This window comes from Danio rerio, chromosome 11 (assembly GCF_052040795.2).
Source record: "Danio rerio strain M-AB ecotype USA chromosome 11, GRCz13ab, whole genome shotgun sequence".
Classification (NCBI taxonomy): domain Eukaryota; kingdom Metazoa; phylum Chordata; class Actinopteri; order Cypriniformes; family Danionidae; genus Danio; species Danio rerio.
Window position 1 is genome coordinate 12,488,320 of NC_141031.1, and position 25,149 is coordinate 12,513,468.

A 25,149-nucleotide genomic window follows, 5' to 3' on the forward strand; every position below is an offset into this window, starting at 1 on the left:
AAAACAACTGTCCCTTTATTAATCAGGGATCGCCACAGCGGCATGAACCGACAACTTATCCAGCATTTGTTTTACACAGCGGATGCCCTTCCAGCCACAAACCCAACACTGGGAAACACCCATATGCTCTTGCATTCTCACACATACACTATGGTCAATTTAGCTTGTTCAATTCACCTATAGCGCATGTCTTTGGGCTGTGGGGTACACCGGAGCACCTTTGAGGAAACCCATGTCAACACAGGGAGAACATGCAAATTCCACACAGAAATGCCAATTGATCGATGTGCTACCCACTGTGCCACCCTTTGTGCTAACTTTTTCCTTAGTTAGAATATGCATTTTTGTAGAATTTACATTTACAGAAGATCTTGAAGTTGTTGTTTTTTTTCAGTTTAATTGTTACCGTAATCTTTCTGCATTGTTAAAATTGAGATTAAACAACCATATTTTAAAAAACCTTACAAAATACCCAGGCTTTCATAGGGTGTCATAATTTTTTCACATGACTATTATTTTCATTTTACACCTTCATTTTGATATCATATAGAGGAAAGAACAGAGGATCTGGGTCACCACAATCAGTTAAGCCATATCTGTCAGTGCACTAATCACAAGCGACCACAAACAGTTAATTTTACTTGAACTAAACATGCTAAGTGTGAACATGCCGTTCACCACAAATTTCTAATGAAATACCAAATAAACTGCCAATGTGTCACAGTTGATGCATACAAGTTACCATATCTTTAATATTGCCGTCATAACCCTTTATATCTTATACATACTGCAAAGGTGCCATAGAATAGAAAACCGTTTATACAAGGAAGAGTTGAATATTTAGCCTCAAACAGTTTTTCCTCCTCAAGTAATCTTGTTTAAGCAAATGACAAATAAAATCAGAACAGAACACTATTTGTGATGTCAGAGTTTGTTATCCATTAAAATGTAGGCTAAGGGAATTCTTTAATTTATATTGTCATTACAACCCACTACCGCAAGCAAAAAGTAGTTTTGTTTCAGCCATTTCTGTTTAAATGAAATGTTGAGATAATTTTATTGATCATTTTCCATGTGTTGTCGAGATTTGATTTATTTATTTCAAACAGAAAAATCATACATAGAATTGAGATTGATCACAATCTACTACTTTAGTAATGTTAACCTTAACTGGAAAACCTCTACTATCTAGTACAGATAATTAAATATTAAGATGACCTATTTTACGAGGAGTGTAAGTTTTTAAAAATGTTCTTCCATGTAGTGTGTAACAGAACTAAAAGTAAATGAAAACATCCAGCTGAGGTTTAAATATAAAAGTGCACAGTGTTTATAACTATTGATTAAACGAAAGAGCCGAATAAATTATTTGTTTTCTGTTCAGATCATTTGTCTGCTCATCGACGTCGGTACGAGACATCACCAAATAATAAGTACCTGATCCGGTAAAACGCGAACGCGCCTGTCCCTTAGCCAAGTTTCGGGGGATCATGGGATTGATCATGACGCAAAGATTACTATCACTAAAAGATGGAGATTGGGCTGTAGGGAATAAAGGGTTAAAGTTCATTTTCACAACAATAGCATTGTGAAACAAACCGTGTGCTGTGTTTGTTCCTGTCATTTTTTTAATGATTAATACAATACCCTACCAAGCGAGACTCACCAGCCGTTTATTATTAAAGGATCAGCAAAGACTATTAATGTATGGAACTTTGTCAGTAACTGTTACGCTGTTTATATGAACCAGTTTCTTCTTCCTCCAGATCCTGTGTTTCTCCTTCCTACACTACCTGTATGTGTGATTAAAATAGTTGCCTTGTTTTTTGAAGTTTGTTTGAAATATGTACTTGTGTGTTGTAACTTGTAATTGCTCCACACGGCTTGTAATCACTTATCTAATATAGATCAGTGCTTGTAATGTATCCAATCACCGCAGACTGGGACATTGGACCAATCACAGCAGATTAGTGTCACACAAAGGAGGGGTTTGGAACAAATCACTGAACAAATCATGAGAGTCATTGGGATAATTTGGTAAAAATTTATAAATATTGTAAGGCAATGAACGTGTTTTTTGACCTTGCATGCATATCAGCCTGTTGTTGGCGATCCCAATAACTAAAATATGTCCTTTTATAATGCATAATGAGGGCTCTTTAATATTGGCTGTTTACAAATTGCAGGAAAACATACAATTGAAACCAGAAGCTTACATACACTCTAAAAAAAGGAACATAACCATTTTTTTTTAAATGTCTGATGGTAAATCATACTAAACATTTACTATTTTAGGTCCGTTAGGATTACCTAAATAATTTACATTTGCTAAATGCCAGAATAATGAGAGATTTTTTCTTTGAGATTTTTTTTATTAATTTCTTAACAGTTAAAAGTTTACCTACATTTCCTTGGAATTTTTTTGCTTTGCTTTTAAACTATAACTTTGGTTAAATGTTTTGGGTATCGTTCCACAAGCTTTTCGCAATAGTTTGAAGGAATTTTGGCCCATTCCTCCTGACAGAATTGGTGTAACTGAGTCAGATTTGTAGGCTTGCTCGCACAAGCTTTTTCAACACTGCGCACAAATTTTCTATAGGATTGAGTTCAGGGCTGTGTGATGGCCACTCCAAAACATACATTTTGTTTAGTATATTCAGCCCACTAAGCACATTTTAACTAATTTGGCAGTATGCATAGGGTCATGGTCTGTTTGGAAGACCCATTTGTGGCCAAGTTTTAATTTTCTGGTTGATGTCAGCCAGACATAATGTCCTTTCTACATGATGCCATCTATGCTTTGAAGTGGACCAGTCCCTCCGGCAGCAAAACAGCTCCACAACATGATGATGCCGCCCCAATACTTTACAGTTGGGATGGTGTTCCTAGGCTTGTAACCTTTTCCATTTGTCCTCCAAATGTAACTCTGGTCATTATGGCCAAACAGTTCAATCTTAGTTCCATAAGACCACAGGACATGTCAAAAAATCCCAGTGTAATTCAGCAAATTGCAATATATCTTTTTTGTTGATTCTGGCTTGTAAGGAAGCAGTGTGTTTGAGGTTTTCCTTAAATACTATTCTACAGTTGTGCCTCCAGTTAACGCAAATGGTGTCAGTTAGCCAATCAGAAACTTCCAAAACCTGGACACCATCACCTGAGCTTTTCTAGGGGCATAATAATCTCATTGTATCTAAACTTGACTTTCAAGAAAATTTACAATTTCTCAAAAAATATCTCTCTCATTATTCTGCTATTAAGTATAACAGAAACAAATTTGATAATCCTAACTTACCTAAAAGAAAAAAAGTTTAGTCACATTAACATTTGACTTTTTAAAAATGTTTATGTGCATTTTTATACTGCGTATGTAAACTTCTGGTTTCAACTGTAGATTGGACTTGTCCTCATTGAGACCGTTCTTGCAAACCAGGTCACCTTGGAAGAAAGGTCAAGAAAGATTGCTGTGATTTTAATATAATATGTGCAAAAGATTTACAAAGATACTTTGCAAAATACAATTAAAACTCATTTGAAAGATTTTCAGCCTAATAAAACTGAAGTTTTAAGGCTTCATTCCAACTTTCATGTGGATGTTTACTTTTACCATCCTTATTTTCACATACTTGCAGTGAGAAACCCCTAAACGAGTTCAATCTCTGACCTGTAATAGTCAATGGAAAAATGTTGTGCTTCCCTCATTATTAATTTAGCTGCAGTGACCTCTGGGACTTCAAACGAATAATGCACTCAAGTCTGCTTTCGATGCATCTTTGATATCAACTATTTACGTTCTTTCTGTTCTTTTACGCATGCTCTGTGCGTGTTGGCATAACACAGATCGTGTCACCATAGATACAGTTTCACTTTCCACTGTGGGGCTTAGAATGGAGCTCTTTAGAATGTCGTTTTTTTAAACACTTGTGTAATGTGAACAGCCATATGGATCACAAACAGAGTTCTGTTATCAGGGCCTACTTATTTATCTGACATTTACTTTCAATTGCAGATAAAAAGAAATGGCCAGTTTTCGCTTAGCCTGTTGTTGTGAATCCTGTCAAACATATGCACTCTACCAGTGTGGCACAGTGAACTCTGCCTAAAATTCTGACCCGGGGTTGGTTTGTTGTTATGTCATGCTGTATAATACTTCCAAATACAACTGCAACTCCTCCACTCAAGTTGAAACTATTGTCATTTGACAAGGCGTCTACTTAATCTGTTAAAGGAAACCTATTATGTCCCTTTTTACAAGAGTGTCCCTTTTACAAAGAGTCTCATTTGCTCAGTTAGCGCAGTTCGTTTGGTATATGAATCCAGCAATGCTCGGATCACATCAAATCAATCAGTCCGAGATCACCTGAATTAAGTGGTCTCGGCTTGATTGAAACTAACTCTGGAGCGGATCAATTGTAGTGAGAAATCAAAACGATCCAACGAAATAACGAACCAGACTATATTACAGTGTATTTTGGCTATTTAATAGCCATATATACGGCTATCAAAAGAGAATTATGAGTAAGGTGGAATGCCATCATTACTACCTGTAAATGTGCATTTCATGTTGATTACAAAAGTGAAAGCATGCTGAAATATTACAGCTGTTTATTCGTTAGGAAAATTGATAACTGATAACTTTTCCATATTTTAATCTTGTATTAGGCCTATTGTTTCGTTCATTTCTGCACTGACACCTCGAAAGTAAGGTCAACGTAGATCTGACTGCAGTTTCGGTTTATCTGTTTTCTCTATAATTTAAGCCTACAATGCATAATTCTAGCCAGTTACGTTTTTTATAGATCGATTCCATAGATAGATTGTTACAAAACTTGACAACTGAAATGAGGCTGTATAAGACAGTCTTACCTTTTGGATTTATGTTTGGTGATGATGTCTGTATGTGTCAAAATTAAAGTGCACCTTTCCATTTATAATCTCTTATCATCATATATTAAAATAACAACGTGACGGCTGAGCAGAATCCGTGGGACTCTGAAGAATAAAACCTGAAACTCTGACCAATGTGAGGAAAGTTTACTTGCAAGTGACTTGTTTTAACTGTTTTGGTCCATTTAGAAACTTTGCCATGTGAAAACAATCTGCACCGAGAAAAAAATTAACATTGTAACAATGTTAATCCCTGTACATTGTAAGAATGTTAATCCCTGTTTCGGAACAAAACAATCAATCTAGTTGTGTTAAAGGCAGCCTAGGGCGTTTAATGTAGCAATTGCACTCGAGTACCAAAAAAAGCGTACCATGATGTCCTTGAAGAAGTGGTCTTGGTACGCTTTCAAACGAACCCTAGAGTGGTTCGTTTGTGGTGAGAACAGGATTCGAACTGAACAAACCCAATCGCAAGAGTACTCCACCTTTTTGGACTAATCCAGCTTCTGTAGTCCGATGCTCTGTGCATTATGTGGAGGAAAATATTTGTTGACAGCGCTTTGCCAACAATTTTAAACTGAGAGAGAGGGAAAACATTACCTAATGGATCGTTGGTAGTATTTCTGGAAAGTAATCATGTTGCAGTTTGGCAAAATTAACTCACACCTCATTCAGAAGTGACTTGCGATACGCCTTTGCAACTTGCATTGCATCAACACATTGTTTTCCAGCCACAGCCGTGCTTCATTCTCGAAATATTTAGTAGTAGTGTGAATCGGTTCTTAAATCTGATTGGCTGATAGCCGTGCAATATTTCGCCAGTAACATTACACAAAGGCCTCTTTACCTTTCACCTCTGAGTATTACTACGCCAACACACAGAACTATGCAGTTTATTTGTAAGAATAGTGCCTATTTTAAAATATTCAATTTCTGAGAGAGCTTGTGGGCGGTGGTTGACATTTTCTATCCACAAGATGGTGACAAAACCGCATAATAAGCCCTTACGCTTAGAAGAAATAACAGTCAAATTTCTAACTATAGCAGATCATATCAAGATTAAACTGGTAAGCACACCTGCCAACACTTCCGTTTTTCATGGAAGTATCCCGTATTTCAGACCTGTCTCCCGCAACCACCCCGTTTTTATTTCTTCCTAAAAACCTCCCATAATTTCACTCACCCCCCTCTTTGGTACAGTCTGTAAATTAAAACACCCCCGGGTTGCCAACTTTGGCACAGTACCCGATCGAAGCGGTCGCCCAAAACCCGCTGCAACCCCCCGAACACCCTCTCCCCCCCGGTCTCCCGGATTTTCAGAGACTTGTTGGCAGGTATATTTGTAGGTGATATTATAAGTCATTCTCTCTCTTTTGTATGTTGTAGTGTGTGCTGTATTTATACCAATTCGTTTGCATATCAGGAATGTGTGTTGTGTTGGCAGAAAGAAAGAAGCAAAGTCTGCATGTGTTTAGCGTTTTTCCTTATCGCAAACACAACAGCATGCTGGTAGTGAATTTGTTGTTATTTTCGGGGTTAATTATTGTGAAATCCCGATTGCAATAGAGAAATACTTTAGACTGTAACACTAAGAAGATATCTCTGTAGATGGATGGCATTTCATGTCATGTTCAGCCTTATAATCTTAAAAAGATCACTTTAGACATAGTCATTCAAACACTAGCTCTAAAGTGACGTTAGTAATGGCTTTTGCTGTTCTGACATCAGCTGCAGATGTAAATGAATGGCGGAAGACAGTAGTTCCTAATAAAAAAGGGTTTTTAGACTCTCTTTGTTTGATTTTATTATTTATATGCACAATTGTGCCATTGAACTGTTGTATAAATGTAATATCACACAAGATATGGCTGTATATCAGCACTGCACTGCTACTTGTGTGACATTGCTCATATATATATAGTTTGTCTAAAATGATGTACACAAACTATATAGTATACTATACTAGCGCAGTCGTCCCTCCATATTAAAAAGCAACATTTTGTGTCTGCCGATTTGTTTACTTCCCGCACGTTAATTCCTACCAATTGAAAAGTAGTTCAGGAAATATGTTTAATAACATCTGGCCAATGAGTGATGTGCATTTTGGTTCTTTTCAACTGGTTTGGACCAAAGCAATTAGTGTGGCGTGAAAAGGACCCAAAAGCGACAGAAAAATGCTACAATGTATAATTTGTTGCACTTGGTCTGGACTAAATGGACCAAACCACAGATGTGAGATCAGTCTTTGATTTCCCTAGAGTGTGTGAAGTTTCAGCTCCAAATACCAAATAAATAATGTTTTATACCTCTTTGCCATTTTTTAGGATTTGATGCTAAGTGTGCCATTTTGGTGACTGTTGCTTTAAATTTAAATGAGATTGTGCTTTTTCAAAAGAGGGCGGAGCTACAAATTCCTTGGCAGATACCTTTGGCAGATTCAAAAATAAGACTAATGTCCTATGCTAATTAGGGAGAGATTGTCACTAATGGGCGGGGGTTTCCCCCCTCTAATGACACATACAAATGGAGTGTTTCCACAGAATGTTTTTATCATGTGCGATTATAAAAAATGTAATTACTACATTTTTATCTTTAGAAGCTTATATTTAGGCTGTTGCCAGAAAATGGTGTTTAAACCCTTTATAGAAGTGATTTTTGCACAATAGGTTCCCTTTCAAATATTTTTTGAAGTATTACAGTGCATCACAGCTCCTGCATTCACACCAGACAGTAGATATCTGTTTGCGGTATAAACCGCCATGAAACAGACAATCAGAGCAGAGCTTATTGACATTCTTGATCCATCCAAATGGTAAAAACAGACTATTTAATTTTAGTGACAATTCCTAGGGTTTCAAATGGACACGTAAATGAATTTCTGCACTTACTAAAGCCACATACCTTCTATTTAGTTATCAGTGATTTTATCAATGCATTCTATGGTACCTTTAAGCAATAGAACTAAAACACAGCTTAAGGCACCCTCTCAGTCACACTTCCTCTTTTTACAGACACGCAGCCTCCTTCCTCCACACTCTGAAAATAACTGAGAAACGAAACCATGCGGTCAAACCAAAGCCTTTGTTAAGCAAAGTGATACATGCTCTAGGTGCCATGTATTGTCTTTGCCTTTTGCTTTCTCAAGAATATAACAATAACATGAGCACTTTATTCCATTTCCCTTTGCATTTCACGGAATAAAGAAGCTTCTGAGGGCAGAAAGAGAGACGGTTCACAGAAAGGGAAGGGGAGGTTGGAGTTCTGCTCTCAGAACCGGAAAAGATGCCCAAAAACACCCAGAGCCCCTCCACGGCACCCAAGTCTTACCATTGAGGCTGAGACTATGCTGGATGGTGGCGTGGAGAGGGGGAGGAGGAGGAAGAGGCAGAGGGAGAGACTGCAGGGATGCCCCCATTACGCTCACTAGGAAAGGCCCAGGCTGCGGCCCACCTATATCGTCTGGAAAGAGAGCAGGAGGGAGGGTTCAGAGCCAGGATGGAGGAGGAGGAGATGGTACAAAATAAAAGCAATGGAAGTGTAGACAGAAGAGAAGGTTAAGGTCAGGTGCCACGAATGATGAAGAGGAATCTGAATATGACCGAATGCAACCCTAGTATGACAACAAATAGGACGACAACAGCATTCATTACTGCATATGAACAATTCCATGCAAATATTAACAGTTTCCACCAAAATAATGAAGGTTGTCAATGTTTTCAAACTATTTAAATTGATTTAGCAAAGTGATGTTTGCTGTTTGTTCAAACTCCTTATTTAAAATGAGACAAAACAACACTATTCTTGAGGTTTTTTTTGGATGGGCAACTTAATTGTTTTGTGCTCAATCCAACTACATAAAAAAAAATTATTAAGGTAACTTAATTTCTTTATATTTCCACAACATAAATAGATTGTGTGAAACCCAGCGTTTTTTACAGTGTATTAGGGTTGTGCTGTATTGGAAAAAATTGACATTGTAATATTTTGTTTCTCAGCAATATGCATTGCAATATGAAATATATTTTACCAGATGGACTGAATAACTATTTTTGAGAAGAGTTCGCTATTTCTGAAAATTTTGGGTGATTTGTATAGGGGATTGCTGCTGCATACATTTTTAAAATGATCTTTAAACTAGCTTTCTAAAAGGGAGGGGGTGCTTTATATTTGTCTGGTAAGTTTTAATGCCAGCACAAATATTTAAAAATCTAATGTAAAATGAGACTTGGCAGTCCTTCACTATAAAAATGTAATTATTAATCTTTTGTATGACAATACGAATTAAATATTGAGAGGTAAACAGTAATGTAACGTCCATTGTTAATCCTATTCCCCAACCTCTCATTCATTAACTCAATTAACAAAACAACAATAAATAAATTTATAAATACCAAATTTGACATCAGAGAATAACTGGATACAGATAGAAAAAAATTATTATAATTGAAATAATAATATTAATTATAATAAATAAAAATAAATAAATAAAATCTAAAATAAAAATGGTAAATGTTACAGGTCGCCAGCACCAGGTGTAATAGGTAGGCCTTTGATGTAATCAAGAATTTCAATGTGTCATGTAATTGACCCATGATCATTTCATTTCCTGCTTGTTATCAAACTATTTCATAACTGTAACAATAGGCAATTCAATCATAACTTAATGTTAAAACGGCTATCATAACATTATTTATCAATATGTGGCTCTTTTTGGATTCTCGAAAGCTAAAGAAATAAAAAAAAAATGTAAAACAGGAAATACGTTGGGGCCATTGTTTTTGTTTACATCCTTCAAAATGGTCCTTCAATGGTCCATCCTTCAATTTTTTGCTACTTCTGTGGAGAATTTTGTAAAAAATCAGCAGATTTATGTGGAATCTTTTTTAAAGTATCATAACTAAAAACTTAACAAATGAAATAAAAACAATACATTTTAACTCTTTGTTAACAATGCAAATCCAATTAGATCCACTTAATTGGTAAACAAAGCAAGTTTCTCATGTAATATATCCACTAAAAGACAATATTACTTTACAAACTGCATTGTAAATAAATAATTAGAAATCTGATAATAGTAATATTAGTGAAATTAATTTAAAAACTGGATAAATTTACACAAGTAAATACATGGACTCAATGATAGGCTAAAAATTGGCAGAAATTTGTGGATTTCTGCATGCGCAGATTCTATGTAGGCCTAGATGTAACTATTGTGGATGCGCACATTGCGATATCAATACTGAAATTATATATTGTGCAGCCCTACGGTGTATATAGAAAAAAGTAAATGTCAAATTTAATAAAAAGTTAATAAAATAAAATATTATTCTTCTATAGAGAGCTAACTCTTATGCTTTTTAGGGTGCCTGCGGGGTCTTAAAACATCTTAAATTTCCAAAACACAATTTTAAGCCTTAAAAAGTCTTAAATTCTCTGAAATGTTTAATTGTAGGTCTTGAATCATTTTAAAAGGGTCTTAATTTTCCTTTTTTATGTAAAGCTACCCAATCGATCCAACACACACCCAGTCATTAAGAGGACATCTCAATTAAACTTTTAGCAAAGCTCTATTTATAAGGAATATTATAACATTGTGTTGTGCATACATTAGTTTATTAAAGTTTTTAACCGTTTTTTTAAGCTATGTTGAAAAAATTGCATGTATAAAACTAGGGTCTGCTGTATTTGACAAATGATTTAAAATATGTGGCTAAAATAGTTCATTAGATATCGTTTCTTGATGGGGCAAGATTTGTTATTGAATTTTTTTTTGCTGGGCCATTAAGAAAATGTCTAGCATTAAGACCTATATATTTCTGAAATTTCATTCTTGATGGTCTTAAAAAGGTCTTTAAAGTCTTAAATTTGACTTGGTGAAACCTGTAGAATCCCTGCTTTTGATTCGTGTTATTTCTTTTGACTTGTACAAATAAATTCACAGAATTGCTACATTTTTGGTCACATCTGTGTTTATTTCCCTCATTTAAAATATAAAACATGTTTGCAGATCATATTTTTACATAATCATATAATTCTGATCTCATAACTATGTGGTTAGTTTTTTCTGGTCAGTTATAAATGGACGTTTCGATGTTCTGTTACCGTATACATTATCTGCTATTTAGTTTCAAGTTTTTACTGCAGATGTCACATCTATAATGCTGGGATTGCAACTTTATTACCAAAATAGACTTTTGGCAGATTTTCTATCTAATAAGTAAACTGGAATACTGGAACTAACATGAGTATACGAGTTGTTTTGCATGTCTGAGCCATAAAGCAGCAGGACAAATCCTCCAATTATGTGACAATATCTGATCCTCTTACAGCACGTGAAGACTAAGACAGTGTGACAGGAAGACTAAGACAGTGTGACACGAGGAACTGAACATGGGGAAACAACATGGACACTGGTAAGAGTAAACACATCACATTCACATCACTGGAAAGTTAATTTCTTCCCGGCTGAGAAGAAATAAATACGTTGAGTCATCTTTACTGTAAATGAATATTCCAGGTTCAGTAAAATACAAGCATTCAGTTTCATTAATAAACTGTTGGTTTTCTGCCAAAATTGAAAATGACCTCGTCTGTCACGCATGTGGTTTTAAACCTTTGAGTTTCTTTCTTCTGTTGAACACAAAAGAGGATATTTTGAAGAATGCTGGCACTCATTGACTTTCATAAAGAAAGAAATTACTCTGGAAGTCAATGGGTGCCAGCTGCACTAAAAAAATTATTTGTTGGATTTACTAAATTATTTAAAACAAAATGCAAACAATTTATATGGGCTGATTTTAAACAAACGTATACAATTTAGTGAAGTTCAAGTTTAAATTCAGGCCATATAAATTGTTGCAATCACCTAACTTAAACATTTTTTGTAAATTCAATTAACCATTTTTTTCAACACACACACACACACAAAAAAAAACACTGGGTTGCACACAATTCCTTCATGTTGTCCCAACACAAATCATTTAAGTAAACCTATTTGTTTTTTAAAAAATTAAGTTGGTTGAACATAAGTCAATTATGGTGTCCCAAAAAACCTTTAAAATTGTGTTGATTTAATTCAATTGTAAATAAGTTCTCTTTTTTCAGTGTATCAGCTTTTTTTCAAAATGTCATATTTTGTGTATTGTATATAAGAAAGAAACTCAAACAGGTATTGAACAAGTGAAAGACGGTGACAGAAATAATTTTTCATTTTTGGTTGAACCATGCCTTCAAGCTAATATGAAACATTTAGAAAACACTGAGTGTGGAAAAAACACTTACCCATCTTTTCAGTTTAAAGTTGTGTCTCATTTTAGTTTCAACACAACAGTGTAAACTGTAAGGGCTCTATTTTGACTATCTAGCAAAGTCCAAAGCGTAGGGCGCAAAAGCATTAAGGGTGTGTCAGAGGCCACTTTTGCTATTTTAAGGATGGAAAAACCCTCTTTGCGCCATTGTGTAGGGTTGAGCTTATACTCTTAAGTTATAGGAGTGTTTTGAGAATAAACCAATTAAAGTCTCCTCTCCCATTCCCTTTAAGAGCCAGTTGAATCGCGCCATAATCCATTTGCTACATGGCCGACTTTGTAAGGGAAAAAACTGAACAATTTACTAGAGAGAATACAGTTAAACAGAGCATCTACAGCGTCACTCTCTTTCCTGGATAAGAAAACATGTTATACGCACATATATCCATTAGCCTACATAATTAATTATGTAATCTTATAATTAATAAGTTATATCCTATACAGATTCTTTGCCCCATATGGTCCAAAACCTGACAGGAGGGAAAATCTAAGTTTGTTTTAATAAAACAAATATAAATGTGCATATAATAAATAAAAGTGCTAATAATGATAACAATATACAAAAGCACATTGTCATGAATAAACTGAAAAATGTAAATGTAAATTATTTTATGTAAATTATGTTATAAATTATTTTAATACGATTGGTGGTACACTACGATATAACATTATAAAGTTTTGTTGATATCTAATGTAGCTGTGTGAACATAAACAACATCTCTGAATGTAATTTGGTCAAAGTTCAATGCAAAGGGAGACATTTGTATTTAGGTATTTACAGAGTTAGCTTAGCAAAGCCTACAGCAAACAACGTTTGGGGACTATAAAAAATACATTCGGGTTAATGATGTCATAAACCTTTCAGGTTACACACACACCCTGTGCAGTGAAGGGGTGTGGTCAGAGGCGCTGTAATATTTTAACAGATACGCTTCTTGGTGACGTGGAGCTGATCTGCGAATCACAGAACATTATGTTAACTGACCAATCAGAGCCTCTTGAAGGTGGTTCTGTAGTAGCTGTATATAATCAAAGTAGGATATATGAAAAACTAATATGATTTTCTACAAATAAAGCATGAGCATGCATTGCTTTTCATCCTATAAACACAACCAAGCCTAAAAATCCACTCTTGACCACCCCTTTAAAACGAAACCTCCAAAAATAAGCCCCATTTACTGACATTTCAAGAAAAAAAAAACAGTTAATCGTAACAAACTTGACACAAACTGTGAACTAAGTTTAACTTGTACTTAAACCTAGTATTATCCTTAAATCTATGGGAACTGAAAGACTTTTATTACAGTATGTTGATGTACTTCCAATGGGCTATATGCACACAAACTTTTAATTTTCAGCCAGGCAGCCTAACGGCTCTCGGTGAACTGTCCATTACAAAATTGTCACATTTAAGATCTGATTTCTTTAAAAATTAGCAGTCTTTACTGCTTGTCAGAGATGCGATATAAAGGGGTCTCAGACCGGACAAAAAGCACTGCATTAAATTCCCTTTCCCCCTGCCATGTCTTTAAAATATGACCCCATTTTTTATTTTTTTATTTTACCTCAGTATTTTCAATGGAATTTCTGCACTAGCCTGTTGCTACTGACGGCGCTAGTGGTTACAATGGTCTTTTATCTGGTATTACGCTCAAGTAAATGAATGCTTAAATCTATTTATAGTCACATAAAGCTTTGACTGGAAGTTTATCGTTGGCTATAAAACTCTAGCTGTGCATAGAGCCTATCAAAACATAATATTGAGTAGGAGGCGGAGCTTTCTTTTTGTGAATCATTCCCTCATATCAAACTAACATAGATATTTACATTAGATGTCACCTATGCTATTGTTGTTTATCGGAAGGAATGCGTCATTAGAGTCACCATTTTAGTACAGGGTAGCGCTCCTTTAAAATGAATGTGGGACCAAGGTGCAGTGGAGGACTGTCCATCCAAAGCCCAACATATATCTCGGGAGTTTTCTCGGTGGACAGTATGCACATATTTTTTTAAATAAGAAAATTATAATTTTACATCACTTTTCTACATCGATGGATAAGTGACCGCACGGGCATTGCTGACAATATGTGTTAGACACTTTTGACTTGTATTAAATGGCATATTTAGAGGTTTTTGCATTTAAACTCTTCAAATATGAAAATATACTTATTTATAAAAAAACATTATTTTTTATGATTTTTTATGATTATTTTCTTTGGGAAATCTGTTAAAACTTGATTTAAATTGAAAACTGAAGGCTATAGGCAAACAGCAAACTGGCCAGTGCGTTCAATCTTCCTCAGAGGGAATTTGGCCATTTGAATAATAAGTTAAATTCAAACATAATAATATTAATCCAACTTTTGGTCTTTCAAACCACCTGAACCCCCTTGGCTACGCGCCTGACTGTTTAATTTAGCTTAATAAATTGTATATAGAGAGGATTCATTACTAATGAATTTAATAGCAGTTAAGTAATTATAAGCAATATATAATATATATAATATACATAAAAAACAATATTCATTCTTGGCGGTGGTGTGGGGGGTTTGTATTCACTCGTCCCCAGTCCCCACCAATGTCAAGTGCAAACCTACCCCCTTGAAATTAGGGCTGCACAATATATTGTTTTAGCATCGATATTGCATTGTGAGCCTTTACAATTAGTTACATAATGAGTATACGCAATGTTGAGTCTGAATTTATTTTATTATTCTTATTATTTTTGAAGCCTGTGAATGTGTGAGGGTTTTAAAAGCATTCAAGCACAAGAAATTGTACCGTTTGACGAATAACGATTAATTTTATTGAATTGTTTTATAAAATGAAGACTATGCAGTATTTTTTTTACATTTGATTATTCACTTGTTGTATAAGAGAATACAGTTTGACTCATTTGAAAACAATAAAATGCTGTTTATTTCATTTGTATCTTTTACTATTATAAAATGAAGACTGTGCAGTATTATTTTTACATTTGATTATTCTTTTATTGTAAAGCTGAGTTTGACTCCTCTCAAAACAATAAAATGCTGTTTATTTCATTTGTATTTTTTCCTTTAATGAATTTATCCATGCCTGTAGATTTTCTTTTTCTTTTTGCATTTTATGCGTATGCATTCCCCTTTTGATTCCCCTATTGATCCCAATCAATATAAAACAATTAATTATCTCCAAATAGTTATTCAACAACTCCAGTGCGATTGTATTCCTATCGCTATATATCATAGGATAAAAAAAAATCTCAGTGTTAGATTTTTCCAATATCTTTCAGCCTTGGCTTAATTGTTCACTTTAAGAATAACAACGGTCACCAGTAACATAAGCATTGTAAATTTTGACGTGAAAAGGACTTTAAAACCTCTTCCCTGGATTGGAAATGTGCATCTCATACCATTTTACTAAACATGATCAAATAATCATAATCAACAAAACAAAATCAGCTTCAAACGCACAACAATAATAATCCCACATACCTAATTCTCTTTATTCACTCACGGGCACTTCGTCATATATAAAAACACAAAGCTAACACCTATAATCTCCAATATTGAGATTATTTCAGTCTTCACTCTGTTCGACCACACTACAACACTGAGCTGATGACCTGGAAAACCACTGCGAAGAGGCTTTTCTTTATTGCAAACGGAACTGTGTGCCTAAAACTGGTGAAGTCTAACCACAGCTAAACTAGCACAATAACTCCACGTTAAGTGGCGCTTCTGAGAATTTTATGCTTGCAGGATACAATCACAAACTTCAGTAACCATGAAATGAAAAGAATGAAGTCCAAACATAAAAAAGGGGAAGTGAAAGGAGAAGGTGAAAGAAAATGTCTTTCGGCTGAAGTCTAACATCATCGGCCTGTGGTTGGATTTCAAACTGTTTTGAATACTTTTGATCAGGACTAAAATATCGCATGAAGATAAATGTCAATGTCCAATCAAGATTCTATATTTGAGATGAGTTTTCTATTATCATTATTAATGTTCAGAATTCAGAAAGGATGATTTTAGTGAATTATTTGGTTGACAGATGAAAAGTTCCTTTGTAGTCTGGGACAGATTTGCATTTACACTACAAATGATCGTGGAGTATATTTTCTCAAGTACATATAATGCTGACCAGATTCTTATGTATTTACTGTTGAATGGAGATGAACACTGTTGAATGATGAACACTACTGTTCAAAAGTTTAACATAAAAAAAATGAATAATCAATTTAAGGAAAACATAAAAAAAGGATGCATAGATTGCTAAATAAAATTGATTGATAATTTCTATTTATCAAATAATTTTCTATTCATCAAAAAATTCTAAACAGATTTTTACAATGGTCTTTTACAATGGTCTTGGTTTATATAATATAAATAAATATATTTATATCTTATAAATATATTAAAAAGGTTGTTTTTAAATATAATAATATTAAATAATGTATAATAATAACTATCAATTGAATTCCCATTCACACCAAGGATGATGATTATAAAAATAGCGAAAACTATAGAATTTTAATCTGTCAAAGTTTAAACTATTTGTTGTATTTTTGTCTTTTATTCCTTTTTTAAATGTCTATTTAGTTTTTCTTCAGTAAATGACTGTTTTAATAAAAATTTTTAAAGTTTTATTTTATTAAATAGAATATACCTGGTCCATCCTGCTTTAAAGAGAATTTCAACAGTTCACACTTGGATATTGCTTAACGCTATAGACCTTTTTAACATTTCTGGGTTTCTCAGCAGCGGAAGTCATCATAGTTGGCAAAACCTAGCGCTGTGAATAGGAGAGTACATCAAATATTTTTTTTACAATCTTATTTGCTCAATTTATAAAAGAAAAACTCCACGACGGTGTTTTGAAGACTTTCAGAAAAAGGAAAATAATGTGAGACTGATGACGACAGCCAAAGGAGAGAATAATGTCAAATTTACTGTCCGGTCCCGTTGACACTGCATTACTTGCACAAGCAGCAATTTGTTTTTTGTAATTTGAAGCAAAGATGATGTTATACAAACATAAAGGCATATAAATGCTCATACATTTTTTAAATATCTAAATATTAAAAACTTTCAAGGATTTGAGATGTTTTGGCATGCTGTCCCAGGAGAGAACCCTGAGAGCAGAGATAATTGAGCCCAGGGCTTCCGATTGGTCAACAAACTGCCTATAAAGGGGGTCTGAGATTAGGTAGGTCTTGGGACCTCCCCCTTGTTAAGGGAGGAAAAGGAGGAGATGGGGTGGAAGAGGGAGTTCTTCCAAAATGAAAATAAGGTAGTAGGGGGAAATTGTTTTTTTAATTTTTTTTATTGCAAGCTTGAATCTGCTTAGATCTGATTTGATTATTGCTGATCACGTATGAGAGGCCTGCCGCCATCAGTCATATCACGTATTCCTTTCTAAATTTGTTTTAAACCTTCTCTTGAAATCATTTAAAAAAATGGACAACAAAACTGCAGAACATTATGAAAATAAACAATGTTGTTGTGCACTTTCATAGTGATTCAATTATAGCTGTTGTTTTTGGTGTGAATGGGCAGTAACTTTTAATGGTGTTCGATAAAGCAGTGTTTCTCCACCACGTTCCTGGAGGACCACCAACACTGCATGTTTTGGATGTCTTTGACACACCCATTACAGGTCTGTCAGTCAGTGTCTTTCGTTAAGGAAACATGTAAATGTGCAGAGCTGGTGGTCTGAACGTGGTTGAGAAACACTGTTTTAACTAACACCATTAAAAAGAAAATCTTATCCATAAAAACACTTGAAACACTAATGTATAAAATCTTACTCGTAGAAAGACTGGCGTACAACAGGTAGAAGTGACAGCACAAAACATAAAGGCAATATACAAGGATCAGGTGACTGGAGATGTTTTTTAAAAAGAGGTAAACGGATGGACATGTTAAAAAGAGAAGAAATGGAGGCGATGAACAAGTGTATAAACATTAGTAGAGAGCCTCACCCAGCAGACTGAGACTCCGTCGAGGGGGAGGTGGAGGAGTGGGAGGATGAGGAGAGTTTCTTCCTCGCTGTGAGATGTCCACATCAACTAACGACACCGTCTCTCCTGCAACCAAAGCCAAAAAGCCACTTTAGGACAAGAGTCGTATCAATGACATCAGCAAACATTTGTTGCAATATTGCCTAAAATGCAACTAATTCTACTAACGTTTGCCCTCCATAATTTTAGCACTCTTGGTATACACGAACTAAAAGAAAAAGGCATTATTGTTTAACATTTTAATCATTTAGTTAAAAGATTTTTAAAAAATAAAATAAAAAAACATGCTCCCACTGGCTATGTTTACATGCACCCATACAATCCATTTGTAATCAGATTAATGGTTCAATCTAAAACATTCATTTAAACACTTTAATCGATCTGATTGAGCTCGATCTGAATGTATATTCAATTTGATTGGAAAGGTTGGTTCATTCCTTTTCTAATCTTATCCAATGGCAAAAAATTACCTTGTAAATGATCGAATCCGACTATTTTTTCGATTGCATTCAAACATCTCTAGAGCACATGTGCAGATACATTGGCCAGCGCATATTTTAAAAAATGCAGGATAAAGGATGTAAAACCACGAGCTGTTTATTTTCATTAGGTTGCTTAAAGCACTTTGTTTTAGAAATGTAACTTGAATATAGTTGTGTTAGCCCATAAATAATGTAATTAAATTCAAAAAAATAAAGTAGAAGAGACATATTAGTAATAAGAGATGAAACTACAAAAATCTGGAAAGAAATATTAAAATATCAAAATTATAAAAAAAGAGACAATGAAGATTATGAAAAAAAAATATGATTTTATGTATGTATGCATGTATGTATGTATGTTCTAGGAATGGGACAATGACTGGTTTCAAGGTTTACTGCGGTATGGAAAAGTCAAGGTTTTAAAACCGCAAGAAAATTCTGTTATACCATTCCTAAGGTATTTGAAAGGTTTTTTAATGTGTTTTATTTTAAATGTGTTCAAAAGAAATCCGTGTTTTTGAAACTAATGAAGATAGCGGAAGTCGATGACTTATTTTAAGTATTTAGCCTGACATGTTTGCAGTTCCAAATTATTATAAATATTTCCTAAAATTAAATGTATATTGTTCAACAAGAAAAAAGTTTATTTTATTTTTATTCAGACATTTAAAAAACATATTTTAGAGCAGTGATAATTAAGGTTATCATGCCGTCAGAAAAATTTACTGGCCCCTACCTAGTATGTACAGTAGTCAACATTTAAATTGGATCATAAAAGTATTTCAAGACTGTCCTAAAACAAGAATGGGTGTTGTTCAATTGATTTAGGAAAACATTGACGGAAGGTTTTGATCCACTTCAAATGTTGACTACTGTATATTGCAAATATAAATACAGTGCTCAGCCTATATAAGTACACCCCCCACAAATCTCTCATTTAAATTAACATTTTCTGTAGGATGCTTTACAATATTATATGTTTGCATAAACATAGATAAGTCAGCACTGAAGCCAAATATGGAGGCTGAATGTATATGTTAAGAAGAAATCTTAAATAACATTTCAGAAAATAACAAAAATCAATAAAAACAAAAAAACATACAATTTTGTTGCAATGTAGATTGTCATTTTATTGCAATATTTTGCATGAATTTTCCATTTCTAAAGATGTTCTGTGACTAAAATATTGTTTTAATAAATATATCTGTTTAATAAATCTGTTTTGTTCAAATGCACCAATTTATATTACCCATTTTCACTGAGAAATAGATACAAATATTCATTTTCAAAATGGGGTGAGCTCATTTATGCTGAGCACTGTATGTATGTATGTTTGTAAGTATGTATATATGTATGTATGTATGCATGTATGTATGTATTTATGAAGTATAAAGTAAGAGTTGCATGTATCAGTCTTGCATTCACTTAACTTAATTTGGGAAAAGGCCATTCATGACTATTACATTGTTTTATTATCAATGTGCATAATGAAAACACACATGCGGAATGGGCTTTTGGAATTCAACTTTTTGTATACATTGAAACAAATCTTTCTTAAATACAAAAGTTTTCGGTATCGAAATGTAAATATTGGCATCGGAATGTATACAAAACGCATTTAAGCAGATATTTAGATCAGATTACAATATTTATAATACATGTAAACAGATTCAACAAAATTGGTGCATGTAAACAGCCACACTGAGAACAAACCCAGCTAAAAAAAAAAAAAAAAAAAACTCCTCTATGAACTGGTATGAGTAGAGTATATTATCATCTTATTAATATTTTATCTATTTTAGTAAACCTGGGTGATAAGCAACATGAAATTGTTACGCCATGACTCCTTTTTACACTGGAGATACATATGAGGAAACACAGGTCAGACTTTCTCAGCTATTCGTCATAACGGGGAAATCCAAAGAATAGGGCTGTGACTTTAAGGTAAAAGGTTGTTGAGCATCACATAATGAGAAACAGCTATAAGAAAATGGTAAAAACACTGAAAATGTCCACTTCCACCATCAGGTTTTAAAAAATGAAGACATTTCAGCCAACTGGAGGTGTTATGAATTGTCCTGGAAGAGGATGAGTGTCTATTAGGGCTCTGCAATATGAAAATCGTATGAACAAAATAAAAAGCCTATCATTTCATATTATGCTCTATTTTTTATATTGTGGTGTCACAAAATACATTGTTTACAGTAATACTTTTTCATAATTTATATGAAACCAAGTTTACAGAATCTAGACAGAAACATTAATAACAGCATCATGAGAAAGTTGCAAACTTGAAAGATCAATGTTTACATTTCCATTTTATTCAGCAATATGTTATGTTGGACCTGCAGTCGTTTATTTTTTTTTTAAAGTGTTTTATATGTAATCCATATTTATTTAACTTTTTTTAATTCTTTATTAAACATTTGCCCTGAAGTTCTTAATAAAATGAGAAATATGATCATATGAATAAGTGTATATGTTTTTTTGGAGTATATACTTCAAAATGTAAAAAAGAAAGAATGAATGATTTACATCACAGGTGTCAAACTCAGTTCCAAAAGGGCCGCAGCTCTGCACAGTTTAGTTCCAACCCTAATTAAACATAACTGATCAAACTAATTGAGTCCTTCAGGCTTGTTTGAAACCTACAGGTAAGTGTGTTGGATTAGGGTTGGAACTAAACTGTGCAGGGCTTCGGCCCTCCAGAAATTGAGTTTGACACCCCTGATTTACATGGTCAATAACCTATTAATAAACTATAATAATCTATAATATAATATACAATAATCTATTAATTGATTGAATTTACAGTGACTGTAAACTGTAAATTATATGTTGTGATATGAGATTTTTGTTATATTGCCCAGCCCTAATGTCAGTCTTTGCCAAACTGTTAGGAGGATGGTTCAAGTGGCCAAACAAAATTTCTAAGAGTCAAAGCTGTGTCTTAGGGTCAGAAAGTTACATAAACTACAATCCAATGTCACCTACATCACCACTAATAGTTTAAAAAAGTTTCAATACAAAAGTCTAGACTCTCATTCAAAAACAAGCATCTTCAGTTTATATATACACAGTGCCTATAGAAAATCATCATACCCCTTTGAAATACTTTATTTACATCCTGAAATCAAATCATATTCCAAACAACTTTTCAAGACTTTGACATTTTACCATTTTCCTAACCTGTGCCTTTCTACAACTTTATCCTGAAAGCCTTTTGAAAGCAGGGTGTAATGTGAGTAATGGTATAGATTTTCACAGGGTGTCATGATTTTCGATAGGCCTAGTAAATATTTTATAAGCAAAAAAGTTACACAATTAGGACATCTTTCCCAGCCTTCTTCGTTCATATTTACCAAGGATGCCAATATTAGTAGAGGGCACTATATTTCATTGTGTGAGCTCTTAATGTGTCGGCATTTAATGTATTTCAAGGAATATTTCAGCTTCCACCCGTATTGTGTTTTCTTAAATTTTTATTTACCTGTGAAAACTGGAGTAAAAGAGGCTGCAGAGAAAGCACTTTGTGCCCTTGTTAGTCCAGGTTGGCTGCAGAAAAAGAATAATCATTTTTGATATTATACTTGGAGAAAGACAACACACTCATTACATTAGTTCTGTATCATTAGTTTATCATACTATTAGTTTCATACATTCAAAGTACATACATGATCCTAATTTAAATGTCTTACTGCTCATTCAGAGGGTGCACTCACCTGTGATCCTTGGGACAAATTGAAAACTATTCCAAAGCATTATTTTTAAAGCATAAAAGGTATAAGAGGGGTATAAGAGGACCATTTTAACATTCAATCACAAGAAAAATGTGGAAAACCGATGTAAATTAATGCATCTTAGGACAACAGACATGATGTTTTTATTTCAAGGATTACCTGTCAGCATTGAAAATGCAAATCAGCAGGTTTATCCATCACACAGTTGCTTAAATATATCTGTGGCTGTTGTGTGTGTGGCTGAGCATTAGACACTCAGTCATTCTTCCACATTGTAGATGTTGTCAAAACTCGAGCTTTTTGTTTTCTAGTTGTACATATTGAAGGGTAGTTTAAATTGCTACGAAAATGCTACAAATAATAGGCATAATAATAATAATAATAATTATTATTATTATTATTATTATTCTGTTCTAACCAATAGTTGGTTAACCAAAAGCTTAAAAGGTATTTGTTCTCTTTAATATCTTTTTTTTTTTTTTGTAAAACTACAACAAACAGGGGAAAAGTATGTACTGTACATATTCACATTTACTAACATTTTCCATTTAACCAGCGGTACAAATTTGCTAATGTACATAGTTTTTGTTCAAATCTTAATAAGCATATGAAGAAAATCTATTAAATGAGTCAATTTGAATCGAATATTAGCAAAATTATCATATTTGTTACACCACCAGCATAATGTCTAAGCCATTACAGAATTACACCTGTATTTTGTTGTTGAAATTTCTTTATGGCTTATAGAACTAATAATCCAATGAACCTTAAATATTTTTTAAATATATATAGAACTTTAGAAAAAATAGAGCACTTACTGAGATATTTCAATGTGTATATCAACCACCAGATATAGTCTGCATGTCCGTTACTCTCTACTACACATTGAGGGAAACCGAAAGTTAAACTAATCCTAAAACTAAAAGTAAAATAAATGCCCAGTAGGTGGTGAGTCAAAACCACAAGTGGCTATATGCGACTGCACAACATTGATTGTGCATGGTTCAAAAATATACGTTTTGTTGGGCTGGATCCTTTTCATGCCAGTTGAGGAGGAGGGGGCTGTAAATGCCCCTGTGGGTCAGCAATTTGAGATCCCTGGTTTAAAGAGTCCCATGGCATGAATTGTGTTTTACACTAGTAGAAATAAAGGTGCACAAGGTGTCACCTGGGTGATACCTTTTCAAAGGGTACACTTTAGCAGTTATAGGCTGTGATATGTACACTTTAGTTACTAATATGCATCTTTAAAGGAATAGTTCAATGAAAATTGGTATTTACCCAATATTTATTCACCCTCAAGTGGTTCCAAACCTTTGTGTTTCTTTATTCGGTTTTGCATAAAGTTTTTGAAGTCAGTTATTATTCAAAATGTCTTCTTTTGTTTTTAGTTGAAAAAAGCAAGTCAAACAGGTTTGAAACAAGTGAAACACGAGTAAACAATGACAGAACTTTCAGTTTTGGTTGAACTATCTCTTTAAAGTACCACTGTTGTGCCCTTTACAAATGTGCACCTTTTAAAAAGGTACAACCACAGTGACACAATTCATGCTGAAAAGACAAACTTGCATTAAAAAGGTGTTCATATTATGGGAAATGTTAAATATGTCAAATTTAAAACTGCACAAAAACAGTGGTCAAAGGACATAAAATGTTCTATAATAATATCTTTTTACTATGCCAATCCGCTTGTTAAGTGTGACATCACACGAAGCGGCTTCCGGGTCCAAGCGCTCTATTCAACTGAATGGGGAGACACATAAAATGGTAATAATAAACGTTTACAAAGCGATTTAAGGCTTTCGAAAATCACGATCGCGGTATATAAGTCCATGCCTAATATCCGATGGCCAGAAAGTGGTTAATTTTTTTATAAATTGTTAAATTTTTGGTATTTGTTATGCAGCAAGCCCAGAGTTTGTTGTGTACACTATAATGTTATATAAAATTAACTTTAATGAGTGATAGGAATAAAACGTGATCATAAACGAATGATTTCTCCACTCAAATGAATGGCGGCTTGGACCTGGAAACAGTATTACATACGTCACAAACACGTCACCACTTAACAAGCAGATAATGTAAAATATGTCCTTAAGCACTTTACGATGGATATTTCGAAAGCGGTTATTTTGTTATAGCAAATTAAGATGTCTATTGTTTACTTTTTGAAAGAAAAACAGTGCTTTGGGGGAAAATGCTGTCATAGCAATGGCCTTTAAGGGAAATAATTGTACTTTATCCTTATTAATATGCACCTGTTAGGGGTGGATTTGGTACACAGTTGTTTCTTTGAATGTACTGCTCCAGTGGCAAGCTGTACTAGACTGTAAAACATGATTTTCAAAGCTGTAAACAACACCAAAGTTCACAGTTTATTCCTCATATTTTTACTAAATGTACATTTTAATACAATGTATTTCAAAACTACAATTATTGATAGTATTTTGCTTAGTTTATATGACAGTGTATAAGACTTTGTAACAAATGACACACAAATTAGAAACAATCTGTGCTTTAGGTTACCAGTCACGAAGTTTATCACATTCACGATTCAAAACAGTACTTTTTAAAAGAAGTTTTTAAATAATCACTTTGCTTTGAAATTCACATTTGAGATGAGTGTGTGTGGTTTAATTTGGTATGGAAGAAAACATACACTGTAAAAAATTTGACCTTAAATTCACAGTAAATTACTGGCTAATAATTGCATTACTTTCACAGTAAAT

At 33.8% G+C, this 25,149-nt stretch overlaps 3 protein-coding genes across 8 annotated transcripts in view; 1 reads left to right on the forward strand and 2 right to left on the reverse strand.

Annotated features, from left to right (window-relative positions):
• Window positions 1–25,149, reverse strand: part of npepps (aminopeptidase puromycin sensitive) — a 302,499-nt gene that overhangs the window by 154,616 nt on the left and 122,734 nt on the right. The gene's annotated exons all lie outside the window — the stretch shown is intronic.
• Window positions 1–25,149, forward strand: part of gpr179 (G protein-coupled receptor 179) — a 99,394-nt gene that overhangs the window by 13,696 nt on the left and 60,549 nt on the right. For all 4 annotated transcript variants that reach the window (XM_087273305.1, XM_087273303.1, XM_087273304.1 and 1 more), the window contains exon 3: window positions 11,217–11,300. Coding sequence is in view for 1 of the 4 variants with exons in the window: in XM_087273306.1 (XP_087129432.1) it covers window positions 11,278–11,300 (23 nt within the window). In the remaining 3 variants the exon portion in view is untranslated. The remainder of the gene's footprint in view (window positions 1–11,216; window positions 11,301–25,149) is intronic.
• Window positions 1–25,149, reverse strand: part of socs7 (suppressor of cytokine signaling 7) — a 42,878-nt gene that overhangs the window by 10,755 nt on the left and 6,974 nt on the right. Inside the window, exons 2-4 of one of the 3 annotated variants that reach the window (XM_087272432.1) lie at window positions 22,171–22,235; window positions 18,160–18,264; window positions 8,215–8,346 (exon numbers count right to left, since the gene is read on the reverse strand). In XM_087272432.1, the coding sequence (XP_087128558.1) occupies window positions 8,215–8,346; window positions 18,160–18,264; window positions 22,171–22,235 (302 nt within the window). 3 annotated transcript variants of the gene reach the window in all.